Source organism: Pseudopipra pipra, chromosome Z, assembly GCF_036250125.1.
Source record: "Pseudopipra pipra isolate bDixPip1 chromosome Z, bDixPip1.hap1, whole genome shotgun sequence".
In the NCBI taxonomy this organism is placed as follows: Eukaryota; Metazoa; Chordata; class Aves; order Passeriformes; family Pipridae; genus Pseudopipra; species Pseudopipra pipra.
Window position 1 is genome coordinate 19434858 of NC_087581.1, and position 23621 is coordinate 19458478.

Here is a 23621-nt window from a genome sequence, read left to right on the forward strand (position 1 = left end):
CAATTAGCAGTGGACAGTAAAGCATGTTTTCCTTATGTAACCAATGTAGTGTGTACAAGAAGCTAAGCGTCATGAGCACTGTATAATCTGTCTTTCTCCTAATAAACCCGGCATTTGCCTGATCATATTGATCCTGGAGCAATCTGTCCATACCCTTCCATCGAAAGCCAACAAAGGCAGGAATCATTTGCTAGCCCCACAGTCTCCAGGGCATAAGCGAGACAAAAAATGGCCACAGCTGTGAGGTATCTTCAGGCCAAGACAAACTGGCTGAGAGGCCCCCCTCGCCCCTTAGCCTGAAACCAGCGGAATACAGGGACAAGGCGAAACCTGCTGGGACCTGGAATAGGTCAGGGGGTGCTTTTCCTGGGTCTGCTGGAGCAAAGTAGTGGGTCTGGTGGGGGCTGGGACTCACAGAGCAGCCCTGACTTGTTGCAAAACCCTCCGTTGAACCCCACCACACCAGGTGGAAGAGTGGCCCCTTGTGATGGTATGAATATTCATTACTAAAGCCCCACCCCCACCATAACATTATCCACCCCTTACTCTATACCATCCATATCATGCCCAGATTTACACCTTTCAATTACATATATATATATATGCACATATAACTATACAATCAAAGGTATTATTTTGGTAATCACCGACCATTCCCCCTGGATGTTTTGTTGAGTCCATTTAATCCATGGTGTGTATGGTTTACAATGGCAGTGTCATTCAGCAACCAGTACTACATCTACAATTCAATATTACAGATGGTTCTCACCTAAAATCAGATCCCCTTGAGGTACACATCGTGATTCCCTATCTTTCTGCATTACTCAACAAGTACACCCAGGTCCTTGAGCAAAAACAGTTCCTACATACGGTTTTGCCTTTGCCTGAGAAAGGACTAATCCAAATTTTCTTTCCTAACATACTTTTCATATGCAGCACAGGGACTTTATCTGCATTTATAGTATGTAAGAGTTCTGGTTGGGCAGGAGCATCTTGATTGGTAGAGCCTTGGGTATTAAATAACCAGGTGACCTTCACTAAATTCAGATCCCTGTGTTTGAAGGTCCCACTGCCCATTGCCTTCAATGTGGTTTTTAACAGTCTGTTGTCCCGTTCAGGTTTCCCAGAGGCTGGTGTATGGTAGTGAATATGATACACCCACTCAATACTGTGCTCTCTGGCCCACGTGCCTATGAGGCTATTTTTGAAATAGCCCATTGTCCAATGCAGTTCTTTCTGGGGTGCCATGTCACAACAGGATGTGCTTTTCAAGGCCCAAGATGGTTTTCTGGGCAGTGGTATCAGGCACAGGGTGTGGCACCAGCCATCCAGTGGTTGCTTCCGCCACTGTCAGCAGGTAGCGCTTGCTTTGGTGTGTTTGAGAGAGTGTGGTGTAATCAATATGCCAGGCCTCCCCGTATTTATATTTCGACCATCGCACCTCATACCACAGGGGCTTTACCCCTTTGGCCTGCTTGATTGCAGTGCATATTTCACAGTTATGGGTAACCTGGGAGATAGTGTCCTTGACTAAATCCACCCCTCGATCACGAGCCTATCTGTATGTCACATCTCTTTACTGATGATGTGAGGCATCATGGGCCCATCGAGCTAGAAATAACTCTCCCTTGTGTTGCTAGTCTGGATCCGCCTAAGAAGCTTTAATCTTGGCAACTCAATTCACCTGTTCATTGTTATGTTCTTCAGTAGCTCGACTTGGGTACAGGTGCATCTACCTGATGTGCTTTTACAGTCGGCTTCTGTACCCGGACAGAGATGTCTTGCCACATTTCAGCAGCCCATATGGGTTTCCCTCTGTGCTGCCAGTTGGCCTTTTTCCATTGGTCCAGCCACCCCCACAGAGCATATTCCACCATCCATGAGTCAGTGTAGGGATAGAACACTGGCCATTTCTCTCCTTCAGCCAGCTGGATGGCTTTCAGCTCTGCATGTGACTTGATCCACCTTGGCCCTCAGTGGCTTCTGTGACTTGCTACATAGGACTCCATATATCAGCTTTCCATTTTTTATTTGTCCCTATAATACAGCAGGAGCCATCAGGGAAAGAGAGCGTGTCACCTTTCATTTTCTGGTAGCTGATTATATGATGGGGCCTTCTCAGCATGTGTCACCTGCTCCTGTTCCTCTTCTGATGATAGTTGGAAATTTTCACCTTCAGGCCAATTTGTGATGATCTCCAAGATCCCAGGGCAATTAAGATTTCCTGTCCGAGCTCGCTGTGTGATTAAAGGGATCCACTTACTCCATATGGCATCGGTGGCATGATGTGTGGAAGGAACTTTTCCTTTGAACATCTAGCCTAGCACTGGCAGTCGGGGTACCAGGAGGAGCTGTGCTTCAGTGCCAACCACTTCTGAGGTGGCTCGAGCCCCTTCATAAGCTGCTAAGATCTCTTTTTCAGTTGGGCTGTAGCTGGCCTCAGATCCTTTGTATCCCCAACTCCAGTCATCCTTGAGTCTGCCCAGGTACTTTTTGCCAGAGGCTTCAGGAAGGACCAATCTCTCTGGGTGCAGTGTAGAGCACATTTTTTAAATCCTGTCCTGTCCTGACTGGCCCAAGGGCTACTGCACGAGCAATCACTTTTTTGATCTGTTCAAAAGCTTGTTGCTCAGGACCCCATTTGAAATCAGTCTTCTTCCATGTCACAAAGTAGAGAGGGCTTACAATGTGACTGTACACTGGGATATATGTTCTCCAAAAACCCACAGCACCCAGAAAAGCCTGTGTTACTTTCTTGATGGTTGGTAGAGACATAGATGGTATTTTGTTAACCATGTCCATTGGGATCTGGCAACGTCCGTCTTGTCACTTTACTCCTAGAAATTGAATTTCCTGGGCACGTCCCTTGACCTTACTTTGTTTAATGGCAAAACCAGCTTTCAGGAGGATCTGGATAATCTTCTCCCCCTTCTCAAAAACTTCCCCGTACAGTGATGTCACAGACTCACTGTAATTGTTCTGGAGCCTCATCCCTTTCCAGTGCTGTCTGGATCAGTCCATGGCAAATGGTGGGGCTGTGTTTCCACCCCTGGGGCAGCTGGTTCTAGGTATATTGCACACCACTCCAGGTGAAAGCAAACTGTGGTCTGCACTCTGCTTCTAAGGGAACAGAGAAGAATGCATTAACAGTGTCAGTGGTGGCACTACTTTGCTGCCTTGGACTCCAGTTTGAACTGAAGTTCCAGCATGTCCAGCACAGCAGCACTCACTGGTGATGTGACTTCATTCCAGGCCACGATAGTCCACTGTCAGTCTCCACTCTCCATTGTACTTATGCACTGGCCATATAGGGCTATTGAAAGCTGAGTCTTGCTGACCACGCCTTGGCTCTCCATGAATCATCTGATGGATGGGAATCACAGTGTCTCGGTGTGGTATTGCTGACAATACACTGTTGGTGGTGGTGATCAGCACCTATTATTCTTCAACCCCTAGCAGTCCCACAGCGGAAGGGTCCTCTGAGAGACCAGGCTGTCTTATGTCTTCTGTCACCACAGCAGGTATCCCCAAAGCCCAACGAGGCCCTTTAGGGTTGTCTTGGTTTAATGACAGTATGTTCAGGAGGTGAGATGTCTAATGAGATAACCCTTCTTTTTCTTTCTTTGTTTTATTTCCCTCCACCCAAATACTGACAAATTACAAATTACTAGGAATCTGAGTGAAAGAGGAAAACTAAAACAACAGTTTTACTAAAAATACAAAGAAACAAAAAGAAACAACAGTGGCAGAAAAAATATTACCTGACTACCCCTTTCCCCCTAGGTTAAAAGCAAAACCTGGAAGGATATTTTGTCCGAAGCAAAAAAAGTCCTATGCTGCCGAGGCAGTAGCATGGGTTCTGGCGTAGAAAAAGAAAAAAAAATCACGTGGGGTGACAATGGCGGGGCCCGGCTGTCCTGGTGTGATGCTGGGGCCAGAGCAGTCCCAATCCAATGCAAAAGATAGATGCTGCTGATCACATCAGGACAGCTCAGTGGGGGGCCGCAGTGGTCCTGATCCGATGCAAAAGACAGATGCTGTTGGTTGCATTGGGATGGCTCAGCTGGGAGCTGCGGCACTCCCGAGCTGATGCGAAAGGCGACTGCTGCTGAGGTGGAAAAACAGCTGCAGCTGAGGCAATTTGGTCCCCAGGGAAAAAGCTCCAGTGAGCAAAACCCCAGGTACCAAGAGAGCCAATTCCAGAAGTGCCTGGAGGGTTTTACCCTTTCTCCCCTTAGTTCCTGCAGTGCTTCACTTCAGGGACACTCCTGTCCCCATTTCCAGCAGATTGCCAGTGCTGCAGACAGTCCCTCTCTGGGTCAGCTCGGATGGGTCAGGGAAGAGCATTCCCCTGCACTCTGAAACCATGTGATGCTATGAAAAAAAATCACCAAAAATCTTTCCAGTTGGACTAAAACTGTGACAGGGGTCTTTGAAATCCCTACTCTTGAGGTAATCTATGCCAAGGATACACAGGGCCTCTGGACCACTCACAATGGGGTGTTTTTGCCACTTCTTCCTGGTCAAGCTCACTTCAACTTCCAGTCCAGTCAGCTCTTGGGACCACCCCGTTACCACAGAAATAGAAGTGGATTCTGCCCCTACGTATCTGGATGGCATCCGAATCCATTGTGTGCCAGTGTCAACTAAAGCGTTATATTCTTGTGGGTGTGATGTGCCAAGGTACTACCCTTAGCGTTTGATTTGTCTGTCAGTGCACCAGGAAAGCTTAGACCCTTGTGCCCAACCCGTCTTTCAGCATTCTGTTCTGGGGACCCTTCACTGAACAGTCCTGCTGGAATGGAGGGTGATTCAACTGCCCTTTTGAGGGGGCTAAACCAACAGCCTAAGGGAGACCCCTCTGCGGGTCTTCCCATTTTATTCAAGTGTGTTACCTGCTGCTGGCAACTACCAGTGCTGGTGAAGGACTCTCACTGATAGTTTATGGAATAGCAATCTTCATTAATATAAAATTGTAACAGGTTAAAGTTCGAAGCTCTGGCAGCGGCTGGGACTCGCAGAGCTCCTCCTGCAATGGCTGGGACTCATGGAGCAGCTCTGACTCGTGGCCAAACCCTCCCTTGAACTCCCAATGCCAGGTGGAAGAGTGTCCACTTGTGATGATGTGATGGTATGAATATTCATCACTAAAGCCCAACCCCGTGGCCTATAACCATAATACTCAGACTATCTCACAGGGTATAAAAGCTCAGGTGGTCCTTTGTTCAAGGTCCTTCCCTTGAGGCTGTGAGGCCTGTTTCACGTATAAGGCAGGACTGTTTCACAACCCTCTTATCATTCTCTGTAACTTTCTGGGTGAATTCTTTATTATTTCTGACCCTTGAAATATCAGTATCATTCACCATCACCCAACAATCCAGCTGGTTTTTCACCCAGCAAACAGTGCACCTGTCCAAGCCATGGGCTGGCAGCTTCTCCAAGAGAATGCTGTGGGAGACAGTGAAAAGACTCTGTCCACAGCCTTTCCCTCATCCACTTAGTGGGTTACCTGGTCATAAAAGGAGATTAGGTTGGTCAGGCAGGACCTGCCTTTCATAAACCGTGCTAACTGGACCTGATCCCCTTGGTTGTCCTGTACGTGCCGTGTGATGATGCTCAAAATAATCTGTTCCAGAACCTTCCTGGGCACTAGGGTACATCATTCTGCATGCATTTATCTACCTACCTGTCATAACGAAGCTCAGGAAGTGTGGGTTAAATGAATGGACAGTGAGGTGGATCAAGAACTGGCTGAATGGCAGAGCTCAGAGGATCATGATCAGTGGAGCAGAATCCAGTTGGAGGCCTGTAGTCAGTGATGTTCCCCAGGGATCAAGACTGGGTCTTACTCAACTTGTTTAGCAATGACCAGGACAAAGGGATTGAGTGCACCCTCATCAAATTTGCTGATGATACAGAACTCGGGGGAGTGGCTGGTACACCTGAAGGCTGTGCGGCCATTGAGTGGCACCTTGGTAGGCTGGAGAGTTGGGCAGAAAGAAACCTAATGAGGTTCAAGAAGGGCAAGTGTAGGATCCTGCACCTGGGGAGGAATAACCCCAAGTACCAGCACAGGTTGGGGGCTGACCTACTAGAGAGCAGCTCTGCTGAGAAGAAGATTCGAGTCTTGGTGGATGGCAGGTTGACCATTAGCCAGGAATGAGCCCTTGTGGCCAGGAGGGCCAGTGGTATCCTGGGGTGCATCAGGAAGAGTGTGGCCAGCAGGGGGAGTTTGGTGGTTCTCTCCCCTTACTCAGCCGTAAGGAGGCCACATCTGGGGTGCTTTGTCCAGTTCTGGGACCTCAGTAGAAGAAAGACTCTTGGAGAAGGTCCAGCGAAGGGCCACAAAGGTTATGATGGGTCTGGAGCATCTCTCTTATGAGGGGAAACTGCGGGAGCTGGGCCTGTTTAATCTAGAGAAGAGAAGACTGAGAGGGGATCTCGTTAATGCATATAGATATTTCAAAGGCAGGTGCCAAGAGGATGGTACCAGATGCTTTTCAGTGGTTCCCAGCAACAGGACGAGAAGCAATGACACGAGAAGTTTCACCTCAACATGAGGAAGAACTTTTTTCCATTGAAGGTGGCAGAGCACTGGAACAGGCTGCCCAGGGAGGTAGTAGAGTCTCTGTCTCTGGAGACATTCAAAACCCACCTGGACACGTTCCTGTGTAACCTGCTCTAGGTGACCCTGCCTTGGCAGGGGAGTTGGACTAGGTGATCTCCAGAGGTCCCTTCCAGTTCTAACTATACTGTGATTCTGTGATCTTTTCTAATGAAAGTAGCATAGAAAATACACTGGTGCTTTCTTTGACTCAAATATCTTGGTGGTGTGACTGCAGAAAAGGTGAAAACTGATGGATCAGCCTGCCAGTTTAATCATATAAATCAGTATAGGAACTGGGAGGAATTTTTCATACTATTTCCTATTGCAGTCTCAGTGTAGGTTTGGCTTGTCTCCTGCTGGCTTAAAAACAGTTAAGAAGTGTAGAGAAGAAACTATGGTTGTCTCTCTTTTATTTTTATTTCATGTTGAATAGATACAAACCTGAAGGTGTATGTTCTTATCTTTTTTTTTAAAAAAAAATTATTTTTGAGGGTCTTTGAGACTACTCTGATGAGAAATCTCTGTGCCTTTGGAAAGTTATTCCCATTAATAAGCAGATACTTCATGACAGAAACTTGCAGACAACCATACTAGATAGAGGTGTAAATTCGAGTAACCTTCACTTATCCTGTTAGACCTTATTAAGCTGGTATAAATAGGATTATCACTCAGAGGTAAAAGGGAGTTTAAGAAATGTAATGCTTGCAAAACTTAATACAGTTTCTGATATGATTTACTTAGTTTCTCTTGGAACAATCATTTTGCTGTATTGGGCAAAGAAGGAAATGGAACTGGCTATAAAGTGGCAATAAATCAAAAGATTATCTGGGTCCTAATCTCAATTGATCTAGGGTGTTAGTAGTCTGAACAAAACTTATAAAATATACCTGACTTTATTGCTAGCACATACAGAGAGAACAGTTAATGATATAAATTGTGGAACAGGATTTATCGCAGTTACATGTTTGCTTTTTGTATATAAGGAGGATTGTCTGTCCGCTGTGGTTTTTAGCTGAAAGCCTTGTCTAGGCTGAAACAGTGCTTTATTTCATGTCAAGAGTTCAGAAATTGTTATACACAGTGGTCCAACGCTGCTTTAGTAATTTGTATTGTTTTATCAAGAATTATTCCAGTAAAATTGTCAGTATTAAGAAGCTGGGGTTGTGCCTCAAGGCAGTCTTTGCTAGACATCAGCTTCCTGCTTGCATCAGAGATTTTAGATCAGAGATTGATACATGAGATATATATGTTGATGCACACATTTTGAGACTTTAAGATGAAAATAAAAGTAGCAGACTGATAATGCTTGTGTTATGTTCCCTTTCTGATAAGGAAAGGAATACTTAAAAAGAGCCTTTTTTTCCCGTCCTCCTGCAGTGGTTACTCAAAATTGAGATTGCAGCTTATTAGAGAACTTGGATAACATCAGAAGGGAGAGCAATGTAATATCAATATGGATCATGGGATTTTTGCCATACTATCTTTGGAGACGTTAAAATCAAATTTTCTTGCTTTAGAGTGTATCAACTGGGTGGTAGTGTCCTCTTGCCTACCGTATAGGAAGAGGAGCAGTGACAGTAGTCTTTTGCACGTCAGCAGCAAGTGTCGCAAACAAGCAGGAAGCAAGGTAGGAAATGTGAGAAGGCCTATGAACAGCAATGTTTAGATTTATAATAGTGGCAGAGACAAAAGGTTATGACAGTGGGGCTCTCCTTTGGGAGAGGAAGACACTGGAGCGGATCTTCAAAGTTTTCAGGGCATTTAAAGTCCTGTGGGAAATCAAGCTTCAGCTGAAATTGAATAAGCTGAAATCAAATGTTGAGAGAAATCTGTGAGCAGAGTTTTGAAGTGAAAAAAATGAAGTGTGCATTTTGATTAAGCTGGTTTCACAAATGGGGTTAATATTTACCTAGCTGGTCTCCAGACAGTCTCAATTTTTACAGTGTAACCCTTGCTCTAGAACTTGAACCTTTCTTTCACATCAGTAGAGTACACTGCTAGTAAGCTGTGCGGGATCAGCTGAACCAATCAAATGTGAATTTACAAATACTAATTAAAATGTCAACATTAAGTAAAATCTCTAATTTTGAGACCTTTTACATAAGGGGCAGAAGGTCTGGAATCATTAACAGAGCAAATGTATAGTTTCCTTTTTATGCAAAAGAGGCATTTCTGTTGTCTGCTGAAAGCAAAAAAAGCAGTGTTTTGTCACTGCTGTTCCATGTGACTTTTCTGGGTAAAAAAGTGAGTTATTTCTGCCCTTTGTTCCTGGCTTTCTGCAAGTCTTTCCCTTCTGTATGAAGAGCAGCTGCAGAGCTCAGCTCTATGGGTCTGAAAGTCGACATTGTGGGCACAGTAGTGCTTTGACCAGACTCTGTGACTCCATTCAACTGAGTAACATAGCTTAAAATTAAATTCCAGTGAACTTTCCCCTTTCGGCTTACCTGGTCTCTTCCAGCAGATGATTGTGGATGTGTTAAGATAGAGCAAGGCCTATATTTGGCTAGTGGTAATGAGTCCTGGAAAAAGGAATTTGTACTCTTTTTAGCCCCTTCTATCCTGTGCAAAATGACTAACAAAAACTGTTGCAATCAAAGCCCAAGTGTAGGCAAGTCTCCATGCTGAAGGTAACCTTAATCATTTTATCTTCTAGTTACTGATTTCAACAAAGTTCAGCAGCAGCTGCTGAACTGTGTAATACAAAACATGATCTGCAGCTGGGAAAAGGAAGGCATCTAGATTCCTGTGGGCATAATGGTCTCCAGCAACTATAATGTCAAGAAGTGTCAAGAGTGGCCCCTGTGTGCTGTGGTGGTGATTTTTTTCTTCTGCTTTTTAATAGCAGGCAAAATCTTTTGTAGGTATACCGATATGAAAACCACTGTTTTCTGTTTGATGAAAGAACCTAGAGATTCAAACAGAACTTAGAGAAATCCCTGCCTTTAGTCAAAATGGATTCAGAATTTTCCAGTGGTAGTTAACTGTATAATTGCTTATATTTGTTCAGATGAACAAATTTATGGCATTTATGTCTTGTGTGATTATTTTTTTCTTTTTCTTCTCCTTTTCCCTTAATATATGATAACACTTTTAAACTCTAATGATAGGAATATTCATGTGAACTTAGCAGCTGGAATCTTTTGAGTGTTGTTGTTTCAAACACTTTGCAGTCCATGCATTTTCTCCATTAGTCATGTGGTGAAGTGGTACTTTGCCAAGGGGTGAAATAAACTGTGTGATAGCAGGTCAGAATGAAGCATGGATTTTCTAACACTGTGTTAGATTAAATGATTCTGTATACTTCAGGTGAAGAGTTCATTGAGAATTTTCACACTGTTTTGTTAAAGAAACATGGTTTTTGATTTTTTAAAAGTTGAGCTAAGAATGCAGCATGGTGGGTAATAGTGAAAACCTCTGAAGTAATATTTTTCTGCTGTTTTTACTTTACTTAAAAGAAGCAAAGAAAATGCAAAGATTCACTGAGCTAATGTTTGCAACAGTCAAATTGCTGTCTTTCAGAGGGGTTTGTGCTTCTCATTAAAGAGAGTTTTCACCTTTTACTAATTTCGGTAGCTACTCTCCAAATAAGCTACTGCGGTAAGGAAGTGGAGTTGATGGGTCTGCCAATGCTGCTTTTGGCTGAGAATATGAGATATAGCAGAGATTATGTTATTATGCATAGTTTGAATAATTCTTAACTGCATTCCTGTTTCTCATTTGAGCAGTAGGTTACTGATGCAGTGTTTGGAGTTCCTTTTTTGTGATGATGTGGTACATCCTTGAAGCACTGAGTATTTATGGATTCATTTGGGGTAGACTAGGCATGCCAATAAGCATTTTAAAAAAACCCCAAACCTTGTTGTCTCTCCCAGTCATTTTCTGTGTTGATGAATTTTATTCCCATAAATGGTATGTTTTCAGCACTTTTGATTTACTTATTTATTTATTAACTTCCTTTTCTTTCCCTGGCCAAGTCAGCTTGATTATTATTTTTTCTGTTTCCAGGATCAGTAGATGATACTCCAAACTTCTTTGAGTGACTGACTCCTTTATCCTCTCTTTTCAAGTTCTTGCTACTGTCTCTGAACTGTAAAACAAACAAAAAAGCAAGCTAGTTACAACCTATGCATCCTAGTGTAGTTGTTTTTCTTTGGTTTCTGTTAATTTATTTCAAAATTTAGTTGGGAGCATCATTTGTATTGTATCTCTTAAACAGTGTAATTTTTCTGAGCAAGTTCTTTTGGTTGCCAAATGTTACTACCAGTCCCACAGCTGGAGAGACTTCAGACTACAGTGTAGTTAGTAGGAAAATCCTTACTGTAAATGCATGGAATCATTCTGAAATGTTTCATCTTTTTCCATGAGGAGCAGTGTTTTTAATGCTATATGAGAGTTTCTAGAAGAATACTAGGCAAAGCAAAACACATTTAACTGCTCTTTACTTCGTTAGTCTAGTCTATTATAAATCTTAATGTTGTATCTGGTTCATCTATAGGAAAATAAAAATAGATTAATTAAGTAGTTCTTGTCCATGATAAAGTGATTGATTTCTTTTTATTGTATGGTTTATGTATGTAGCCAGTTTGGCTTTTTTTTTTATTTTAATTCAGTTAATTTGCATTTAAATTGATAATACTTGGCTTTAAGTAGGCACCTGGGTATTCCTTTTCCATCACATCTCAGAACACATAGAACTGATGGAAAGGTATGTATCTCCTTTGAATAATACAGTCAGCAGTGCCTGTAACAAAAGCAGGGAAAGTTAACTGAAGAGAGAAAAATGAATTTCATAGAACACACAGTATATAATTAGACAAAATTACAGAATCACAGAATATGCCAAGTTGAAAGGGACCCACAAAGATCGAGTCCAGCTCTTAGCCCTGCACAGGACCATCCCCCAGAGTCACACCATGTCACTGAGAGCATTCTCCAAACACTTCTTGAACTCTGTCAGGCTTGGTGCTCTGACCATTTCCCTGGGGAGCCTGTTCCAGTGCCCAACCACCCTTTGGGAGAAGAACCTCTTTCTAATATCCAACCTAAACCTTCCCTGACACAACTTCAGGCCATGCCCTTGGGTCCTGTCACTGGTCACCAGAGAGATCAGTGCCTGCCTCTCCTCTTCCCCTCACAAGAAAGTTACAGAGTGCAATGAGGTCTCCCCCCTCCCTCTCCTCTTCTCCAGACTGAACACACTAAGTGACCTCAGCTGCTCCTCATACAGCTTCTTCTCAAGGCCCTTCACCATCGTCGTTGCCCTCATTTGGATGCTCTCTAACAGCTTAATACCTTTCTTATATTGTGGCACCCAAAACTGCACACAATATTCAAGGTGAGGCCGCCCCAGTGCAGAGCAGAGCGGGACAATCCCCTCCCTCAACTGGCTGGTGATGCTTTGCCTGATGCCCCCCAGGACACAGTTGGCCCTCCTGGCTGCCAAGGCACTGCTGACTCACATTCAACTTGCCACTGACCAGGACCTCCAGGTCCCTTTCCATGGCACTGCTTTCCAGCATCTCATTCCCCAGTCTGTACGAACATCCAGTGTTGCCCCATCCCAGATGCAGAATATGGCACTTCCCCTTGTTGAACTTCATATGGTTGGTGATTGCCCAGTCCTCTAATTTGTTGAGGTCTCTCTCTACAGGTCCTCCCAGACACTGAGAGAGTCAGCAGCTCCCCTGAGTGTTGTGTCATCTGCAGACTTGCTTAGTGTCCCTTCCAGTCCTGTGTCCAAGTCATTTATGAAGATGTTGAAGAGCACAGGGCCCAAGATGGAGCCCTGTGGAACCCCACAAGTGACAGGTCACCAGTCTCATGTCACCCCATTCACTATTACCCTCTGTGCTCAACCCATGAGCCAATTGCTCACCCACCACATTTTGTCCAGAAGGGTCCTGTGAGAGACAGTATCAAAAGCTTTACTGAAATCCAAAAAGATGACATAAACTGGCTTCCCCCTTCTCATGAAAGGAAATCAGGTTTGTCAAGCAGGACTTTCTTCTCATGAAGCCAAGCTAGCTCTGACTGATGACTGCATTGTCTTTCAGGTGTTATTCAGTACCTTCCAGAATAATCTTCTCCATAACTTTACCAAGTAATAAACCGAGACTAACAGGCTGGTTCACTTCTACACTATATCCCCATTAAAATCTGTGGAAATTGAATGGAATCTTCCTTGAGCAGTGGTAACTACCTTCTGGTGTTTGCCAGTGCAGTAGTGGCAATTTTCATTCTTGAATGTGCTTGTGAAGAGATGACCTTTGATTTAATTAATGAGGGTACACACTAAGCAAGCAAAAACCCAGGTATACTGGTGACTGCATCTGAATGAATGAAAAGAATCAGAAAGTTTTCAGCTGAAAGGCAGAACATCAAACTTCACTGTAAGGCATTGACTTACATTACGAATGAAGATGGTATCAGTACAGTTTTCCTGAGAAAAGTGGATATAGAATTGCAACTTGGACAGGCTTAAAACTCAGAGTGCTGAGAAAGAGCTGGTGCTAGTATGAAGTCACTTGGGTCATCTGAAAGTGAGAACAGTTTTATAATTACATCTGTTTTGACAGAAATCAGATCTGAGTGAGAACACCTTGACTGACAAAGAACATATTTCTTCATTTTTTTGAAAATTAGTTAATCCTGAATAGAAAAATTCCACCCTGGTATCACTATAAAACCATTTCTGAGGAAGAGGCTTATTAGGAAACACTGTAAGTTGTCATAAGAACAAAAGAGAGCTTTGCCAGAGAAACAGACTTAGAGCAGGAGAAGCACATTTGGTGTGAGACACACGACAGATCTGCTGTCATCCCCCATCTTATCTTAGCAGAAATGTAGTAATTGCTAAAGAAGAAATCCTTCAAATTCATCCCTCAAAGCAGTAATTCTTGCTGTCAGTCATGATGATAAGAAGGTGAATTGTGTGCCATTGCTGATTTTTTTCTTCCTGCTGTTATTAATGCAGTGTTAATGTTACAGTGTTAACCTAGTCTTAAGATCTAACACATGTTACCAGAAAGTCTTTAGATGCTTACAGTTTATAATGGATGGGTACAGCAAAAGTGATAAAAATCAAAAAAAAAGGTCATATGAATCTTACCATATCTAACACCTCCCCAGCTCAAGAGTGCATTACTGGAATTTGTCTTGAAAAAGTGTGTTTTTCCAGACCACTTTATGGACAACTGGAAACTCTGAAAGAACACTGCAGTTGTTGGAAGATGAAGCAGATTTACTGTGGTTGTGAAGTCCATCTGTATCGACAACGTTACCTATGTCTTTAGTTGTTTATGGATGTGGCAGTTTCTTGTTGATTCTTTAAAACTGAATCTAGTAACAAGCAGTAAGTTAATGTCATCTTTTCTTCCTCCCATATAGGGAGGAAATTAATCTATTAATATAATTTTATTATTTAAACCGTGTTTCTAGTTAGTGGGGTGAAGACTTTGATCCAGAATTAAGTTCACTGTGCTTTATTTGGTCAGTGTGGTTTTTTTATCAGGCTGAATATCTGCACTGTGATGCAGATAATAATCTTGTCCATACTGAAGTGTTTCACAGATGTGTAGAACCACAGGAAGAATCATAATTACTGAAATAATCAAAAAGCACTTGTGCTTGTAAAAACCATGTTATTGATAGTAAAATGCACAGAGAAGAGTTTGAATTTATTAATGATAGTTGCAATTAAATTCAGTACACGTGGTTCTTAATGTAACATCACAGGAATTTGGTACAGCTTGCACAGATATCTTAAACTTGAGGCAAGGTATTTCATGTTTTGTGACAATAGTTTCTGAAATACACAGGGCCTCAAGGGCAAGAGTCTCTGGTCCATTAAGTCTGCTATGTATTACTGCAGTGGAATGGCACAGTCCTGAAACGAGCCCAACTTGAACTGGCCAGAGGAGAATTCCATGTAGGATAAGGGCAAAAGTGCATAGTGTTGTCCTCTGGGACAGGGCTGGTGACTGAAAGCCATGCTGAGTGGTAGCAAAGACATCTTTTTCTCTTTTTAATGCCCCAGGTACTTGCTTGCTAAGTAGGTGATCTGAAGGTCCTGACCCTGCTAAATTTTACCTTAAGCAGTCTGCATGTGTTGGATGCTGGGCAGCAGAACTAGGACAGACAGGTCTTTTGGGTCTTCAGTTGAGGCTTTCAGAAAGGAAACGCTGTAATGCCAGTTGTTGCGGGTCACTTGCAGTTTAACTGAGATCTGAGCCAGAGTGTTGCAACCCGTCAGAACTTGGTGATTTTTGGTGTGGTATAGTTCATCTTCATTTTCAGTGGCTGTGAGTAAAACAGCTAGGTAACAGGGTAAAAGTGGCATCTTTAGGTTTTTAGAAGGGATGGTGTTTATATACCTAGGAAATAAATGATTTTTCTAATCTAAGCTATTGGCTAGCCCCATGTAGAGCTTGTTTATGCTTTTCCCAACTGTTTTGTGTAGATCCAGTTGTGGAGCTGTGCTGTACTATTACAAAGCTAGCATCTCGCTCATTAGGAGCGAGAAGGCCTGTACTGACACAGTTGATAATCTGTTAATTCCTTCAGGCTGTGAAAAAATCTTTGAGGCAGGTGAGTCCTAAGTGAAACTAGAAAAATCATGTAGGAGCTGTAATAATTCAGGCTGATCTGAGACAGAAAAAGAAGCTTCTGTTTACTACATTTCAGATTCTTTTTTTTTCTTGGAGACACTCCAGCTGGAGAAGCATGAGAGAAGTGACCTTTAATTTTAATATCATTGCTATGATATATAAGAAAAATGAGGATAGAGATCTTATCCAGGAAGGAAGTTTCTTTTATTTCTGTCCTTCATTTGTTTATATGTATATTGTTTTAAAATCCAGCCTCAGAAATAAAATGTTTTCTAAATCATCCTGTATGAATTACATACTTAAGGTTTTGCTTATTTTTTACTTCATATGGGGTGATCTTGGCAGTTTTTAACATCTTTATCAGTGAGTCAATAATCTTTTGGAGCCTTATTCTGCAGTCAAAAGTAATGCTTCAGTATGGGATGCGTGAGAATGCGCCAAGAGATTAATGTGACTTCAGGTGTCTACAGAAGGCAGTATCTGTCATTTGCTGTGCTGTTATAATGATGAACTACAACCAAAACAACCTGATTGAACAAAACAAAAAAAAATTAATAGGAAACAAATTAAAAGTACATATTGCAACGCAAACCCATGGATAATTCTTGATTATACATTTTGGCAGTTTTTCCACAAGCATTGTCTGCTGCAGTATGACAGTGCCTAGCATTACAAGTAAATTTTTGTGTTAGAAATTGAACACAATGACATTGTAAATATTCAAGGAAAAAATACCAAGGGAAGTATGTGGGTTCTAACTTGCAGTTACATTTTGTTCCTGATGAGTGTGAAGTTTTAAATTTAGGGGAATTAGCTTTATAATGCAATACTGTGTGCAGGTGTAACTGTTCTTGTGTATATAAGCTTATGTCATGCTAAAAGGTGTTGTTTTAAAATGCAGATTCTGAACAGTTGCTGGAACTTCCTAGGAAGTGCCAGAATTTGTTACCAAGGTCCCTAATTCTGCTCTCCTTTGCCTTTGCGTTGTGATCTCTAATTGCATTGTTTCACACTATTTTTTCCTGCCTCATTCAGTGAACAGGATAGGCGGTGCTCAGGAATTGAGCAGCTACTTGATATTTTAGGCCTTATCATTCATTTAGCAGCCCCGGCTTTATTTACTGCACACCATTTAAAATTCTCTAAAGAATACATAATTATTTATTCCCCTATGGCCTTTTCTAGGGTGCATGGCTGAACTATTTTTGTCCATTTGATTGTATTTTCATACATGTTTTGTATGATCAATACCTATAACTTTACTTTCTTTGCTGTGTGAAATAATTGTGTGCACACTTACACAGAGTTCATGTACGTATCTACTTTTGGAAGAGTTTTGCAATTATTCCCTTTTGATAACTTACTGAATGGAAACTGAGTAGAAACTTTACAACATCCTTTTTTGAGGTTACTGTAAAGAAATATAAAAGAATGCAGTAAAAGGAGTAAATGCATCCATCCATATAACTTGAACCATTCTCATATGCAGCCTTGTCTTTCATGATGCTCTTCAACTTCACATGTATCTTGACTGTATGACCTCTATGTCAGACAAGTTGTCCCTTTGTTTGAATGTAGTTGATATCCCCTGCTGGGCATGATTGCAAAGACAACTTAACTAATTAGCTTTCAGAATATAAGTTCATGTGAGAAATAAAAAAAAGGAGGGTGGTGGAACACTGCAGCAGATTGCTTGGAAAGGTTTTGGAGTGTCCATCTTTACAGATGTTCAAATTCCAACTGGATGTAATTTTGAGTAACCTGTTGCAATAGGCCCTTCTGTGAACAGGTTACACCAGAGGATCTCCAGAGGATCTTCCAGCCTCAGCTATTCTGTGATTTATACAATAGAAGATAATCTACTTGTCGGTGTATATATTTTGCTTGTTTCTGATGGGCAGAACTTTATGGATCTCATGGTTTTCTTCCATGCTAAAATTACAGTAAAATGTTTGTTTGTAATTTCCATTTGACATCGAGGTATCTGGCCAGTCACGTAAAAAGTAGTTAGTTGTTAATTGTTCTCAGCAAGAGTTTTAGAAATGTTTAACAACAGTGTTTCTGTTGTTATGCTAGTACTTTGTAGAAGATTGTAATCAATTATAATTATTTGTAGTGGACAAAACTGTTACGTACTTCATCTTTTTTGTCTTAAAGAACATAGTATAGAAAGCTTGGTGGTGATGGTCATCTATTTAGCTTGTGGTCCTGTTGTTAACAACTTTTGCAAATGATCAGTGTTAGAAAGAACTTAGTATATCTTTGTCACCTACTCTTGCAAATTTTAGTAGTGTTACCAGTGCATCATAGCTGACTGTAAGGCTTTTCCATAATATCTATTGCCTGAAATATTTTAATATTGCTGCTACAAAAAGGCCTAGAGTTTTCCAATTGCTAATGATAATATTTCAAAGAAGAGTAGAAGGTGGTACATGTAAAATATATATCATCTTTTATTGTTGTCACAACATGTCTTCTGTCTCTCTGCTACTAGTCGGATGACAGGATTACAGTACTTTTCTTAAAAAGGCCACTTCCAATTGAAATGTTTTATTCCTAATACACTGTAACTTTTTTTTCTGTTGCAGAAAGAGTTGAGCCTTCCAAGAAGAGGAAGTTTGTAAGTACATGAAGTTTTTCTGTATTGTGCTCACAGTATAGTACATGGTTTTTATGATTTTAGAGTGGGCTAGTTTTCTTCTCAGGACAGTTAAAATGGAGGTTAAGTGTGGTGTTTGATCTGCCTTAGAATACCTGGAAAGAAATGAAGATTGTAAATGAAAACCTGAGGATTGTGCAGTCACCTTTTTATGCCTGTCTTTTAGAGGAGCTATGTGAGGGATTTTTGAAGTGAAAAAAAGTTCTTACGTTCAAGTTTTTGTTTCGTATTGAAGATTTTTCTTATTAAAAATCAAGGAAGAAATCTGATTTCTTTATGAACGATATCAAATACATGTATCATGAAAGTAGAACTGTTTCCTTAAGAAATTCTGTGAACAGTCCTGTGGATGAAAAGGTAGGAACAAAGAATAGATGAGTTCTACTGAACGTATAGGATTGTTAAGCTACTGTTTTGATTATGGAAGTAAAGACTGTATATTCTTGTATAAATTGTTACTTAGTTATGATAATATGTATTCAGATACTGGGTTTAATTGTATCTGTACAATTTCTGTACCTTGGATTTGATTTTCCAGTAGTTTTGAGCTGTTTGGTTTGAAAGCGTGTATTTTTTATTTGTATGTCTTATTTTCTTGTTTTCTTTTAGTAATTTGTTGAGAAAGTATTGGGCTATGAACATAACAACATGTCTTAAGTAACAAACTCTGTTCACTTACTACTTTCTTTCAAAAGTGCTTTAGTACTACAAGACAATCTCTGTACGTGAATAAGCTTGTGTTACTGTGACAACACATTGTGAACAAAATGCTAAGCTCTGGCACAAGGGGCTAGTTACTCGGTTTCAACTTGATATTTCTGTGTAGCTTTTGGTGATAGTAAGGTTAGGTATGTGAATAACTGAAACTTAACTGCTGGGAAAGTGGATTTAAGTGCTCTGCTGTTCTGACTTAAATGGCATACCAGAAGTCTGTACTTCATAGGATATCTACTGTCTAGGAAAAGACTCGTGTTTTAGGTTCTGATGCATAAGAAATCTTAGACAATAAGCAAACCTATTAATTAGGAAAAATCAAGAAAATATAAAACTAATTTCACATCAAATATTTGATTATTGGAATGACAGAGTGAAAAAACTGTTAAGGAAAATGGTTTTTGGAGCCTTCTTTTGGTGTCCTTGGTACTTTATATTAACCTGAAACTGTTGTGTGGGCAGAAGACAGACTCTTTTAAAGTTAATGGCTAAACTCCTGTTGACTTCAGCCACAGCAGAAAGTGGCTCTTGAAACTTGACCTTGCTTACTCTCTTGCTAGGATGTTTGACATTGAATCTTATTAGATATTTTTCTCTGAGTTTGAAAAATGACTGCAGTGTAGTCACCTCAATTGCATTCACATACATATTGTTGTGGCTGATCACTGAGATGTAAGTGCACCTTCTGTAACGTTGCTGAGACTTTATTAAAGTATAGTAAAGAAATAGCCCCTTGTCAGCATAATCTAGTTATTAAAGTGCTTAGGTTTCCGCAGATGGTATTTTAAAGTATCTTTGATACTGCTGTCTTGTTTAACAGGGCTCACAGTGCTGAGGTTAACAATGGCTGTGGCATCAGAGATGGTGTGCATGGGCCATGTTGGCTGCTGTATTTGCACATTTTATGCATGTTGACACGAAGACTGAATTTCAAAATGTGAAAAGTCCTATGTTTTCATTGTGAAAAACATCTAGAGGTCCTGAATGGCTCCAGGGAGGCACAACACACTGTATTCTGGAGCTTCAGAGCCAGTGGCATGCCAAGGATGCAGCTTTAGACAGGACAAGGATTGCTGATTCAGGGGTGAGCAACCTTAGCATAATTGGCATAAACAGAGATAAAGGTGGTGGTTGAGAAAGAAGTGAGGTTTTCCATGCTCAGAGCATGCCCTGGCTGTGCTGGCACGAGTGGTCCAGTGGACACAGGCAGAACTGATCCTGGTTGCACCTTGCTTCATGCAGGTTCTTCAGCATGTTTAACTGCCCAGCTGTACAAATGCCCTTCTGGCGGCAGGTTGTGATGGCATGGAGGCAGAATGAATATCTGGGAGCTTTCTCTCAGGCTGTCTCCAGTAGCAAAACTGACTTTATATAAGCTTAACATGATTGTAAATCTGCACAGCTGTTAGTATCCCACTTTCAAGTACTTTAGAAAATTATACTGAAGTACATTTTTGCACACTGCCACTGTGGAGATGGATTATTTATATCTTGTTAGATATTTTTACTGATTTGTTATTTTCACCAAACACTTCCAGATACCAAGGAAGACATTTATGTTTAATGTTGAGCCAGACTCAGAAATACAGATTTAATTTGATCAGAATTAGGTGTTGCTGTTGTCTGTTTTTGAAGCATGCAAATTCTCTGATGAACCAGGGAATGTCTGATAACATCTACAAATCACTATGCTTTAGACATTCAGAGTGTATCTAGCTGAAGTAGGTAGCCAGAGATGATCTCTCAGTGCATGGTGGAGTTAAAGCAGGTGAGTTTCCATCACTGAATTAAGGCATGAGTGATCCTTATCCTAATTTGTTTCCTTACCATACCCACAGAGTTCAGCAAAATAGAAACAGGAGAGAGACAGGGCATGAACTCAAAGGTTGTGGCACAAAAATTAAACTTAGCTTTGAGTTTAAAACATTCTGGTTTAAAATGCTCTTCTCCTAAAAACAAATTATTGGGCTTCTCTGAGGTGGAGAGGAGCTGTCAAAACCAGAAACACATAAAAGAAATGAGTGATTAGAGGCAGTTTCTCCTTTATTTAGAGCTTCCATGGTTAAAGTACCTGCCCTAGAAGTAAAATACCTGACTTTTCCAGACTAAATCTGTTCTCTTTCTGTCTTCTTTTGTTAATTTTTTTCAATTTCAGTTTAATTTGGAGAGGACCTCTTTTATGTATTTATTTTTGCTGCATCTGTCCTTCTCCTGACATTTCTGAAAATAATTTCAGTAATTATAAAATATGGACTCAGGTTCAGTACCAGCACTTATGTAATCTGCTTGCTCCTGTGGAAATGTCAAAGTTGTTCTTGGAATTTTCATTAAACTAATTTATACATTACAGTGAAACAGCTGATATCCTTGGATAACAGCAACATACGATTGTGACCAGCCAAGAATTCAAGAGGAACACTAGTTAAAGCCACTTCTTGCTTAGGCACTTGATTAAATAAGTTTCAAGAAAGTTACAAACAGTTTCGTAAGCAAGTTTTTTATCAGTGAAAAATATGGACTGTCAGTTCCCCTTAGGGAAAAAGTGGGAATGATCCATTGAGTGGAATGGAATTATGAGATCGTGCCTACAATGCTTAAGAAAAACAAAGAGAAGAGCTCTAAGGCTCTAAGGACAAAACTGGTATTTGTTGACAGTTTCTGTGTGCACATAGATTTCTATATAATAAAAAATTGGATATGTTTATAGGTGACCTGTTATCTTAAATTTGGAGAATGGCATAGATTAAATATTGTTGCCGAGTAATGAATTTCTCTGTTCTAATACGGATGGATTGTGCCCTGAGAGATACATTCCACAGCCCGTGTTTGATTCTTAAAATGTGTATTTAGTGTTGTTACCAGCATTATTTCTGTACTTACCTTTCGGGGGTTTTCTACTGCTGTCACTGAGTTGAATTTTTTTTCCCCTGCATCTCTTGGGTTCCTTGTGATTGACAAAGAAAAATTTGATTATGTCTTTTATATGATTTAGGAGCCAACAGTTACTGTGACATGATTCTTTTCCGTCACAATCTTGCTTACTTCAGCCTCCATACATGTTTTTGGAAGTCTGCTGCCCATTGTCTGTGTTTCCTTCTTTTAAAGTTGTATTGGGCTAACAGGTAGAGTAGTGGCATGTACAGTGTGCTGGGTAGCCTTGTTGCCACCTTCCTGTTGTCAGTCAGTGTGGAGTCTTCTGCAGATAAGTCGTCTGTGCTGTGGAGAGCACAGGCCTGATTTCGGTGTAAACAACACATCCCTTGGTATTTTATTGCTGTTGTGTCCTTGGCTATCAGTATAGGTCATTCTGTTTAATCTTGTTTTGATGGGTCTTTTTGGTGCTTGCACACATAAATTTGCATCCCTGCTTCATTTACACCAATATTAATATTATTACTTGTATCTGCAGTTGTCTCTTAACTCAGATTTTACTAGTATATGTGTGGATTTTATACAGTTATGTCCTCTATGATTTATCACATCACATGTTAGAGAAAGGAATGATCTATTTCAATGTAATTCATCGTGTCCCTTTTCAGTGAAAGATTACATATACTACTTGTGAGTATTTTAAAGCTTTGTGATACCCTTTAACTATTAAATTCATGCTCATCTGTGTGTGTGCATGCACACAACCTTTATCTATACATGAAAAAAAAGTCAGATGGTGCTGGTGATGACTTTTTTTGTGTATTTGAAAACTATTCAAATACATAACCAAATTTTTCAAATAGCAATCTCCCTGGAGGATTGATGCCTAGAAAATGAGGTGGTCATGCTTTAAAGCTTAATTGTATAACGTAGTATTTATCTGCTGTTGTTCTATGAGTGCTGTGGTATCTAAGTAATGTAAAGTGACCAGATACTGTGCTTCTCCACAGCACACTGAGTGTGCTGTGCCCTGTTGGAATTTTGTTTCAGCTACTTAGGCAAGGACAGGACAGGGTCAAGAATGAAAAATAATCTTAAGTAGTTCTTTATCAAAACTCTGATCAGACTTAAGCCACAGGGAAAAAGCAAAATTAAATCAGCCTATAGGGTCAAGCCATAGTTCTGTAGGCATGTTGCAGAATTTCAGGATAGAGGTGTCACATGATGCTTGGCGGAAGCAAAGAGAATTAAGTATCTGGGTGCCTACATGCTTTGCCTAAATTGAAAAATGTTCATGCAGTACAATATTTTAAAATATTTTTATACATGCAAATAATTATTTTATAGCATGAGGTTCAACCTGGTTTGAGGGACAGATCTCATCGCTAGTGGATTGCTGGTAATGTGAAAACAGGTGCCAAGGTGCTAAAATAACTGGATCTCTACAAAGAAATAGCAGTAAAAATCTTACCAGTTCACTACTAAAACTTGAACAGTCAATCAGGCAAAACAAGGCAAGAAAAGAGTAATGGGATGGAGGTCTGACAAATTTGCTATCCTGCTGTTCCCCATGTGTCAGTCCCATGCTCCCCTGAGCAGCCTTTTCTGCTTGCGGACTCTTTCACTGAACTGCTCCCTCTGTGTCTCTGGGTTCTGTTCTTGTATCCTGCATTACTTGTTGAACCAGCAATTTGTGGTGTTTGCAGTGTTTCTGTGTGCATAGAAGCAGCAAAGGATATATAGCAAGAGCATATAGAAAGTGGTAGGGGAGTTTAATGGCTGGAAATGTGAGCTGCTGAGGCAAGGGAGTAGTGATGTTTGAGCAGCAGGGTGGGGTCTAGGGGTAACTTATTTTATGAATGAGGTAACTGTGTGGTCAGTTCTGACTGTCAGTGGCAAATGTGATAGATGCATATTAACATTCTTAAATTAGCATTGGCTGGCTGTGTCCTCTTGTTTGTTTTGTGAACAGACATTGCATTGCCAGCGAGTAAAATTCTTTCTCTTTGATTTTATTCTGCAAAATAAAACACAAAAAGAACAAATGACCATATAACCACCTGTTTTATTCTGCTGCCTAAGAAAGTATGCATTGAGAAAGCTGGCAGAAGAACATTGTGGCTAATCACTGCTAGTCAACATAGCTTGAATTTTTAATAGTAAA

At 40.8% G+C, this 23621-nt stretch overlaps 1 protein-coding gene across 9 annotated transcripts in view; it reads left to right on the top strand.

The window, feature by feature from the left end:
- MAST4 (microtubule associated serine/threonine kinase family member 4) overlaps positions 1–23621 on the top strand; it is a 301580-nt gene that overhangs the window by 134416 nt on the left and 143543 nt on the right. For all 9 annotated transcript variants that reach the window (XM_064641886.1, XM_064641885.1, XM_064641882.1 and 6 more), the window contains one exon: positions 17802–17833. In XM_064641886.1, the coding sequence (XP_064497956.1) occupies positions 17802–17833 (32 nt within the window). The remainder of the gene's footprint in view (positions 1–17801; positions 17834–23621) is intronic.